This window comes from Typha latifolia, chromosome 12 (assembly GCF_019914945.1).
Source record: "Typha latifolia isolate L0001 chromosome 12, TyphaL0001v2, whole genome shotgun sequence".
Classification (NCBI taxonomy): Eukaryota; Viridiplantae; Streptophyta; class Magnoliopsida; order Poales; family Typhaceae; genus Typha; species Typha latifolia.
Window position 1 is genome coordinate 1,078,779 of NC_133097.1, and position 11,134 is coordinate 1,089,912.

Sequence of the window (11,134 nt, forward strand, 5' to 3'; positions counted from 1 at the left end):
AGCGAGTTTTGGTCCGAGTTCTTCAGATCCCAAGGGACTCAAGTCAACCTTAGTTTAGCTTATCACCCCGAGATGGATGGCCAAACCAAGGTGGTGAATCGCGGACTAGAGCAATACTTGCGATGCTTTGTGGCGGACCGACCAAAGGATTGGGTCAAATTCCTTCCATGGGCCGAGTGGTCATACAATACCGCTTATCAGTCTAGCATCGGCATGATCCCCTTTGAGGCGGTTTATGGGCGCACTCCCCCTATCTTGCGTGCCTATGATAGACATGCGGTAGCAGATAGGACCGAGCTCGACTTGGAACTTGCTGATCGAGATGAAACCTTGAGACGGCTTAAGATTCACCTAGAAACAGCCCAAAACAACATAAAGCAGACTCATGAAAAAGGCCGGCGTGAGCGAGAGTTTGAGGTGGATCAATTGATGTTCATTCGAGCTCAACCATACCGGCAATCCACATAAGAGTAAAAATACTAGCGGATTAGATCCATATGTGGATTGTTCAATTTATTTGAAATTCAAAATAATAAAATAAAGCTAACTAACTAACTCAAGTTGACTCAACTCGACTCAACTGACTCGACTAATCTAACCCACTTGGTCAGATTGTAATATCATATTGGCATAGAGTTAAAGACAAAATTGACTAAAGTAATTCTTCCCACCTGATCACCTAACATGAAAAAAGTCATCATGATCCCTTATAAGAAACCGATTAGGAAAACTTTTAGACCCCAAATGTGTAAAGGGAAATACACCCTCCCTCATGTTGAGGGCACATGTAATACTAGACCTCGTGAATCTAGAGATCTTATTAGGAAAAATACCTCTGATTTGGCACTATTAATCTTCATATTAGTTGTATGTTCATAGTGATCAAAAATCAACTTGAGAGAGTGACAAGCATTAGGATTAGTCTCAATAATCACTAAGAGTCGTTAGCATACATCAAATAAGTAATATGCATATTATTACCAAAATGCAGAGGAATAACATCATCACAATCAGTAGAAAGATTCATAAGATTTGTAAAAATTTCTGCACGTATAATAAACAAGTAAAGGGATAGGGGATCCCTTGATGTACCCCTCCCCCCTTTAAACTACGCAGAAGGAAAACTATTGATTAAGGTTGCAAAAGTAGGGAAGTAACGCAAGCATTAAACCATCCCACAAATTTATTAAGAAAACCCATAAGCATCATAGCCTTGGATATGGACTTCAAATTGAGGCGATCATAGGCTTTCTCCAAATTAACCCTAATCATGACAAAATCACTATTGCACTTAAATGAATAATAAAATTAACAATTTTATGTGCAATAGAAATATTATAACAAATATGTTTACCAGTGACAAATGTTGTTTGCTTAGAACTGGCTAACACAGGCAACAAAAGTTTAATCTATTAGCCAGGAGTTTGGCTAAGATTCTACAATTCACATTGCAATAGGAGAGCGGCCTATAGTATGTAACACAAACCGGGTTGTACTTCTTAGAAATAAAGGACAGATAGGTGTCGCCCCCAAGAGGTGAGAGGAGTTTCGAAAATGAACAGGAGATGCTATAAGATCCTTAGAAATAATATTCTAATAATTTTTTATAAAATTTAGCTTGAAAATCATCAAAGCCAAGAGCTTTCCCAGTAGGCATGGACCAAATAACTTTTCTCATCTCCTCAATAGTGAATTGCCTGAGCAATTCATCATTGTGGAAGGGCTAAACACGAGAGCTCCAAAAAGGTAGCGTAAGGATTTTGAGAGTGTCTAAGAGACGGCAGAGGCTAAAGAGGAGCAATATCTCAACATTGTGAGTGGACTACGGGATGGGTATAATAGCTCTAATATAATGTATTAAATATAAAAATTATTATATTTTATTGGGCTGAGTTTAAAGGGCTTATATAAAAATATTTTAGTTATCTTTTATGGAAACATACATATATATTGATATATAGTTAATTAAATATCCAATGTGGGACTAAAATAATTATATAAATATGTATACATTATGGGTTGGGTATAGATGAGAGTAGTGGATCGGGCTTTCAGGACGGGCCGGACGAGCAAAGGCTTAGCCCATGTCGCCCACTACCATATCGGGCTCGGGTCGGGCCGGGCCTAAATCGGGCTCGGGCCAGGCTTAGCCCGATTAAAATCGGGCAGGTTCGAGCCGGGTTTGGGCGGGTCGGGCCTAATGATCATGTCTAGTGGTCAAGAAAGGAGGACAGGGATGAAAGAGGAGGAAATTGAGAGGAGAGAATAAAAGAAAAAGACAGAAAAAAAATGGAAAAGAAAGAAGAGAGGAGAGGAGTGGAAAGCAACTCCAAAAGGTAGTAAATTTCATGAGAAAGATAAAACAAAGAATCTATATCATGGACCGCAGCAAATTCCTGCAGTCTGAGCCTGCAGACGATGTGCTTACCCATTAAATGGTCCTCAGAAAACCATAAATAAATCAGTACTCCATTAGGTGGTGAAGCAGTTCATCCTCCCATAGAAAATTAATAATAAATAATTATTTAAAAATAGAATTTACAGCAGTAACCAACACCACATACAAAGACAAACACCCACCCACATCTCTCACCCTCTCTCTTCCTTCTTCCTCCTCCCTCTCTTTTTAATACTCAATTCCATCCATCGAGATGATCACCAACGGAGTAGGATGTAAAAAAGAAGGTAGAGAAGACTAAGACTCGATAGAGAGAGTAGTATAGTTGCTTATGGTGGTGGAGAGAGAAAGTAGACTCCCTCTCGTCATCCACCGTCTCTTTGCTCTCCTCCTCATGGCTCTCATCTCTCTCCTCCCCACCACCACCAGCAACCACCACCACCGCCGCCGTAGAAAGAAACCCCAACCACCAGTACTCCCTTCACCTTCTAATCCAAGAAGTATTAGTAACAGTACCCATCACTCCCCTTCCTCCTGGGAGCAGCTTAAGAGCCTCCTGAGCTGCCGGAGCGCCGCATCCGCGCAAGTTCACGATCCCACCGCCGCCAGGATCGGCCGCGCCGCCGCGTGCGGCGGCTCCATCTGCTCTTCCCTCGGCGACGTCGCAGTCCACCGCCGCCACTTCCAGGACGCCACGTCCGCCTCCTCCGCCGCCTCGGACTGCGGCTCCGTCTCGAATCACGAGATGACACCTTTAGCCGGCCGGTTGGCCCACCGCCGACGTCACCCCCCTCCTCCTCCTCCGAAGGTCGGGATGCAGCTACGGGGCCTGTCGGGCTGCTACGAGTGCCGCGCCGTCAACGTCGAGCTCATGCACAGGTATTCCATCCATCCTTCGATCCAGAATTAAATTTATAATTAATTAATTAACTAGTTAATTAATCTCTTCAATATCTTTACTTTATTAGGTATCCGAGGCCAAGAACGTTATGTGCTTGCTCGGATTGTGGAGAGGTGTTCACTAAACAAGAGAGCTTAGAGCATCACCAGGCCATTCGCCATGCTGGTAATTATTACTTTAATCTCTCCATTTCCCATCGATGTTTACATTAATTAGCCAAAGATTAAAATGGTATCAATCCTTCATGAGAAGGGGAGAGAGAGAGAGAGAGAGAGTAGAGAGAGTGGTTGTGTTTGTAAATAGGGCTGTCGGCTAAGGTACATAGACATAGTGAGAGAGAGAGAGAGAGATTCGTGGATAAAAGTTGTTTTGGATTCCTTTCGCGAAGAACAATGGTACAGAAAAGAAAAAGGAAATAGAAAAGATCTGGCGTGCATGGGTGATGGAATATTTTGTCTGATTATAGACTCATAATAGTTGCTACAATTAACACGCAACAAAGCTGGTGCTTTTGTAGTTATATGGTCATTAATATTATTATTAGTTGTCTTAAGATTTTATCCTAACAAAAAATAGTTGCCAAATTAATTAAGAAAATAAAATCCTCTTTTATGGTGAGCAGTGTCGGAATTGGGGCCGGAGGACTCGGGGCGGAACATCGTCGAGATAATCTTCAAGTCCAGCTGGCAGAAGAAAGACCATCCGATCTGCCAGATCGAGCGAATCTTAAAGGTCCACAACTCCCCCCGCACCATCGCCCGCTTCGAGGCCTACCGCGACGCCGTCAAAGCCCGCTACTCCAACCCTAATCCTCCCATCACCACCAAACAACTCCCCCAAAACCCCAACTCCAAGAACGCACGCGCCGCCGCCGACGGCAACGAGCTCCTCCGCTTCCACTCCGCTTCCCTCTCCTGCCGCCTCGGCTTCGCCGGCTCCACCTCCCTCTGCTCCTCCTCCTCCTCCTCCTCAGCCGCCGGCGACGGCGCTGCAGCCTGCGGAGTCTGCGCCGCCATCCGCCACGGCGTCGGTCGTGCCCACCACCACCCCCACCCCCTCGGCGTCCGCACCACCGCCAGCAGCGGGCGCTCGCACGACCACGCAGGCGCGGACCCCGGCGCCGGCGGTAGCCGAGCCATGCTCGTCTGCCGCGTCATCGCCGGGCGCGTCCGCCGCTCTGAGGGGGCCGGTGATGCGGCGGCGGTACCGGAGGAGCCGTACGATTCGGTGGCCGTGGATGGGGGAGGGGTGTACGGGAATCTCGAGGAGTTGTTCGTGGCGAATCCGAGGGCTATCCTGCCGTGCTTCGTCGTCATTTACCGTGCGATGGATTAAGAAAAAGAAGAAAAAAAAATGAATTGTTTGATAGATTAGATGGATGTGATGATGACGTTCGAATGCATTGTTTCTTCTTTGTAATGATAAATAAAGAAAAATTGTATAATATTTATTGATTAACTAACAACAAAAAACTAATAGTATATCACATCAATTTGTTAGACAAAGAAGAACAAGCTGGTGACTGATGTGATGCACAAGCTATTGTGATATATGGTTTAATTTTATTTTTACATTTTATAGAGTATGATATATCAAATGTTAGGATGAACTGCAAAATTCATATTCGGATCCATATTTTTAATTTCGATACGAATTCGAATATGAATATTGGACAGATAGTAAAAGGATAATTTTTGGATAGAGGATGGTATTTTAAATGGATATTGATTGAAATTAAAATAACTATAATATTTTATTTAGATAATATAAAATTATTTAGAGTTTTACAATAAATAATTTTTTTGTATATCAAATTTATAAAATTAGAGAAATTAATCTCTATAAATAATATATAACGCATTATTAGTAACAATATTAATATTTACTATTTAAATAAGCAAACTAAAAATTGTAAATCATTTAAAAAAATATACGGGTAAACGGATATTCGATATCCGTATCCGAATCCGAAAAATATATCCAACCTGTATCTGAATCCGTATCCGAATTTTTTTCAAAAATTCTATCCGTATCCGAATCGGATAGAAATTTTTTATTCGAATCCGATCCGAATCATATCGGATAGCAGGTCGGGTCGGAGTTAATCCGACCCGTTTTCACCCCTAATCAAATGACATCCCTCATGAATAAAAACATATAATCTACATTTTATAATATCCAAAATGTAGTATTCAATGCCTTCTCATAAGAATAGATATTGTAATATATTTATATACTTTTATATAATTAAAACTTTATATGTATATATATAGCTTTTTTTTGCTTTTCAAATTTAAAGAAGCATGGTAAAAGATTCCCTCAAACTATAATTGCTAAAGTCCATCATGCTTTCTTTGTTCTTTTTTTCTTTATCTTTATAATGATTGATCATTTTTAACATAAGGAAAACTTATGATATTCTAATTAATGATTACAAGTAGCATCACCTTGGCGAATCACAATGCTCAACTACAAGTCTTTCATATGCTTACATTGTTAATTAGATCTGACTTAGATTATTGTGAGATTTAAGCAAGTTTTGTTTCAGAGTCATTTGGTCATATCCTTCATGAATATATTTTTTTATTCAAAACAATGCAATGTATGACTCAAAGGAAACTTCTTGTTCACCAATCTCAATGCAATGTATATATATATTCCTACTCATTTAACTCCTCATCTTGAAACTACCCCCTGCCAACTTTTATTGTCTCCTGATCCAAAGACTCTTCCCCTTCTTCCTTGCTGATTCCATATGGAGTTTGTGACAACTAGACCCAATAATTGTTGCCCACATGAGATACTCAATTGGCATTAAGTACTAAAGAAACCAAATAATTTGCAAAAAGCTTGGTTGACCAAAAGCCACCAATACTCCACCTGATTGGAAAAAAGTTGTGAAAGAAGAGAGAGAGGATGATTGCTTCTACTATATGTTAGGATTTAGGGTTTAGGGTTGGAGTAATTAGGGTTAGGCCCACCACATTGTCTCACCTTCTCCAATGACCTTTTGTTAGAAGCATATCTGTGTTTCAGATGGAGGTTGTACAGATTATAACTTTTTTTTTTCAGAAAAAGAGAAAAAAAAGCTCCGATAGCGTTGAAGAGCAATAGCTCACCGGGAAAACTATCAATTTATTTTCTAATTAGCAAGCCAATCACCAATCCAATTAACTTTTCTAATAGTATAAATAATTTTATAATTCTGAAAATTAGGGTTAGACTCACCACATTGTCTCACCTTCTCCAGTGAGTTTTTTTGTTAGAAGCATCTGTGTGTGTTTTAAATGAGGTTGTGCAGATTTTAACTGGTTACATATATTAATAACTGCACTGGCCATCATAAATGAGATTTTAAATGATTCCAAATAGGGGGAGTTTAATACTCTTCACCTCATATTTTGTTTGTCTATTGTGCTTCAAGAGTTGCCTTTTCACTATTTAGAACAAATTCCTAGAGAGCTGTTTAAATAACACATTGGTTGAGCTTTTAATATACATTTGGAACCAATTCTAAGGAGAATTTAATTGATTTTGTTTAACTGAAATGAAGTCCATCTAATCTTGTTGTTTGGAATGGGGTAGGGATTCATTTTTTTTATATTTAGTTTTTCTATTATACTCATGAGTTTTCATAAGAATGTAATAGATTAAGGGTTAACTTTGAGATTCGAAAAATTTGACATAAGAAGCAAATGAATTCCATTCCAATCTGACCATAAATCATAAGTACAGTCAACAATATTTCAAATTAAGTCTATTCAATTTCGTTCATCCACAATCCCTAGCAGAATCAAGCTCTATTAGGGTAAAAAAAAAAAAATCCCTTCTCAGAGGGTCTTCCCTGCAAATGCCGACACCGGCAAGCTCCTCTTATCCCCCTCCCCTAGCCTTCGGCTAGGAGTAGAGGAGGGGTATTTGCCCCTATTCACTACAAGGTCTCTTTTTTTCCCTTCCCTATTATTTCATTTTCCCTCGCCTCCCTCTTCCCTTATCTCTTTCTTTCCCTTACTTTTCTCCTCCTTCCTCCTCTTATCTCTCTTCACATTTTTTGTGGTCTTCTATCCTCTTTGTTTTCCCTTGGTCAAGGCTGAGGTTGTGGTCATTGAGGTCGCTATTGTGGTCGCTAAGGCTAGGATAGTCACTTCTGTGGCCATCGCTCCTCCTCCCTCCTCACTGAAGCCAAGATGGTCGCTCCCACTCCCTCTCCTTATGGCATCTATCAGATTTGATTCTGTGCCTTTTGTGAGATTTTTTAGTTTTGGGTTCTTTTGTTTAGTCCATATTGTAGGATTTGTGTTTTGTTTGTTATTTTCTTTTCTATTTTAGGTCAGTGATCTCTAAACTTCAAGCCTTCGAAGTTTCATAGGGTCGTGTCATTGATTATTCGATCGCAATGAAATCACAGGCTGACTTAAGGCTCCTTGTTATAATTAAGTTTTATGTTCCCAGGCTTGATATTATGTCTTCCATTTATAGTGATGTCTAAAATAGGTCAAGTGTTGAGGCTTGTGTTAAAAAATATCTTTCTATTTCCCCACTCTTTTGTGTATCAAGATATATTATTGTAGTTTTTAAAAATCAATGAATTGCTATCACCTACAAGCTTTTCCTTAAAAATACTCTATTTATGATTGTATGCAATCAAGTTTGAACAAGCTTAAATTGAATAGGCTTGATTAGCAAAGTTGACATGAACCTCCATATGTTAATCTAATAGTTCTAAATTATCTATATTTTTATCTCGAGCCTTATTGAGCTGAGCTTGCGTGAGTCCTAATTATAATCTAGCATAGTTTGAAACTAATTTTGAGTCTAAAAATAAATCAAGCTCAGCACATTTACAAACAAGGCAAATTTGATCGAGGCGCCTTATAGCTCTACTAATGACTCTCACTTGACCCACTATTTGATTTGATTCAGATCAAATTCGAATAAAACATTCCTACCTAACTCGAATACGAATTCGGATACAAGTAAGATTTTTGAAAAGAATTCATATACGAATTTGGATACGAATAAAAACATAGATACGAATGTGAGTTAGATATTATTTTTCATACGGATATCGAACATCTATTTATCTCTGAATAATTTATAATTTTTAGTTTGCTTATTTAAATAGTGAATATTAATATTGTTATTAATAATGTGCTCTAGAGATTAATTTTACTAAATTATATGTATTTGATATGTAAAAAATATATATATTTTTTAACTCTTAACATTTTGTGTTAATTGTTTCCAAAAATATGTCATAATTCATTTAAAACTCGATTCACATCCGATTAAGATCTAATTTTCTATCCAAAAATTATCGGATTCATATCCGAAAATATTCGTATTCATTTAGTTAAGATATGATTTAAAATTTTTCTATTCGTATCTGAATTCATATACAGACCTAAAATATGGATCCGGATGTGGTTTGACTACTATTTGATCGACAATTATATAGTTTTTAACTATTTTAAGTCTATCTCTAAATTTTCTACACGTTTAATTTATTTTAAAACTTAAATACGAAATTAGATGTGTTTCGAAACTATTGACCTCATCAACAACTTTCAAATATAGTTCGCTGACTGAATCAACGATTTATATTAAAATTTTAAATTCTCTACAAATTTTATTCTTGATAAGTCGTTTCTAGTTCAATAATTTTTAAATATAAGTCGACGAGTGGATCAATGGCCTATATTGAAATTTCTCCCTATAAGTCGGCATTTTTTAAGTCAATATATCTAATATTTCTATATAAGTTGATGGCTGGGTCAACGACTTATATTAATTGAAAGTCGTAAACTGAGTCGCCAATTTTTAAATACACATAATCTCGTATTTAAATTTTTAAGTGTACTAGACACATAAAATAAATATTTAAGAGGTCTAATTCATTCAAAAACACACATTAATAGCGGTTTCCTTTCTTTACGGATGACTATGAATACTTGAGCCTGTTCATGTCAATAATAACTTTTTCTTTATTTTGGAATATAATCTTTTATTCCAAAATAGTAATTAAATAATATAATAGTTATATTCTATAATATAAATATTATTTATCAAAATTACATCTTATGCGATACACTAACTCGATTAGTAACTCTTGATATCTATTACATTAATCAATTTTATATCAAATTAAAAAATATTTATGATAATTTCATAAAAAATAAAATATATTATATCTTTTTCTTTACTTTATATCACATCAAAATTAATTATTATATATTCTTATTTTATACTAGTAAACATAAGAATAAATATTTCCTAAAATAAATCCCTTATTATAATAATAAAGAACAGTGAAAGAATATATTCCAAATGAATGAATTCATATGATGCAACATCTAAATTTAAGTCAACTTTGCATTTATTAGCCACCAATCCAAGTCAAACTAGTGGCATTTCACTAATGCAAAGAAATGGTTTAGTTAGCCAAGGTTTAAAAGTCAAATCTAGGAATAGTGAAAAAAAAATAGGATTAGATCCATAATTATTAAGATGGATATAAAAGTGGAAAATGCACAATTAATCTAAAAGTAAAGTCTCCCGTGAGTTAGTTGACTTCCCAAATTCCAACATAAAAGGTAAAATTTATTAAAAATACCATTATTTTATTATTTACACTATATCATAAAAATATTTATCATTTAACCTCTATAATTTACCTAAAATACCTTAAAAATACTTTGTTAGTTACTATATAGATGAATTAAGATAATTATAGGTGCAAAATAATTCGTAATAACTTTGAATAGCTTTTTCCATATTAAGATAACATTAAAGGGAGAAATAGATTTTAATTTTAAAAAAATAATGAAGCATTCTTTATTTGTTAACTACTGCTAGGATAAAATTAATCCATAGTGTTTTTGAGGAATATTAGGGAAAATACAAGACTTAGACGATAAATATCCATACCATAAAAATAGAATATTAACAATAATAAAAGAAAATTAAAGGCGAGAGTGTTTATTTTATAGATTTTCCTAGTGATAAATCAATCCTTACAACTAGGATTGTAGAGAATCCAGCATCATCCACAACGAAACACACTTATCTATCAATCACACTCTGCCCAATTGCCCATGTGAAGGTTCCTCTCTGACAGATCCACCAAAACCCACTGAGATCTGCTGCCCACTTTGAACAACAATACATGCAATGGTTTAATAATTAATCTGAGTGTGAGCTCTGATTAGATTAGGTTTGAGCTAATGCAGGTTGTTTAGTTTGGTGTAGCAGAGATATCTAACACTTTACAACTAATAATTTCACTTAAATAATTGCATAAAATAAATGGGTAATGTTATGCATATCTAAAAGAGTACCCTGAAAGAAAGAGTGTAGTCCATCACTAGGGTTTTTTTTCGTCCATCCGTCGTGAATTAAGCATCCATTGTTTACCGATAGTTAAAAATAAATTAGAGAGATTTATTATATTACAATTGGATAAGCTAGAGAAAAATATTATATTTAGATGAAATAAATACAAATCAAATATCTTTATTCTTCTCATATTTTTCACACATACTTTTCTATTTCTCATATTTATATGTGTTTCATATACAAAAGCACACATGAGATCAATGTTTCATATTTGAGATTATATACTGAAAAAATCAGTATTTTATATCTTATCTGAAATGCTAGGGTTCAGTATTTTTTTTACTTAATTTACACATTTATTTGTAGCCGATGTGTTAAAAATACACATTTAGTTAATAAGGTGGTGGACCATTTATATCCATATTCACATCCTTATTTGCAAAAAATAAATACAGATATAATTTTGAAGTATGAGACAGTTAGAGTCTCCTGCCCTAACT

At 36.1% G+C, this 11,134-nt stretch overlaps 1 protein-coding gene across 1 annotated transcript; it reads left to right on the forward strand.

Moving 5' to 3' along the window:
• Nucleotides 1-2,405: 2,405 nt before the first annotated feature.
• LOC140798814 (uncharacterized) lies at nt 2,406-4,743 on the forward strand. Its single transcript, XM_073152876.1, has 3 exons — nt 2,406-3,277; nt 3,367-3,464; nt 3,922-4,743. The coding sequence occupies exons 1-3, from the start codon at nt 2,730-2,732 to the stop codon at nt 4,632-4,634; spliced, it is 1,359 nt and encodes a 452-aa protein (XP_073008977.1). The 5' UTR covers nt 2,406-2,729; the 3' UTR covers nt 4,635-4,743.
• Nucleotides 4,744-11,134: the final 6,391 nt, after the last annotated feature.

Bases quoted from the DNA above. Each gene is read 5' to 3' on its own strand.
- LOC140798814 (XM_073152876.1), top strand. From the start codon at position 2,730: ATGGTGGTGGAGAGAGAAAGTAGACTCCCTCTCGTCATCCACCGTCTC. The intron at 3,278-3,366 runs GTATTCCATCCA...TTACTTTATTAG, and splicing joins AACGTCGAGCTCATGCACAG to GTATCCGAGGCCAAGAACGT. The intron at 3,465-3,921 runs GTAATTATTACT...TATGGTGAGCAG, and splicing joins CCAGGCCATTCGCCATGCTG to TGTCGGAATTGGGGCCGGAG.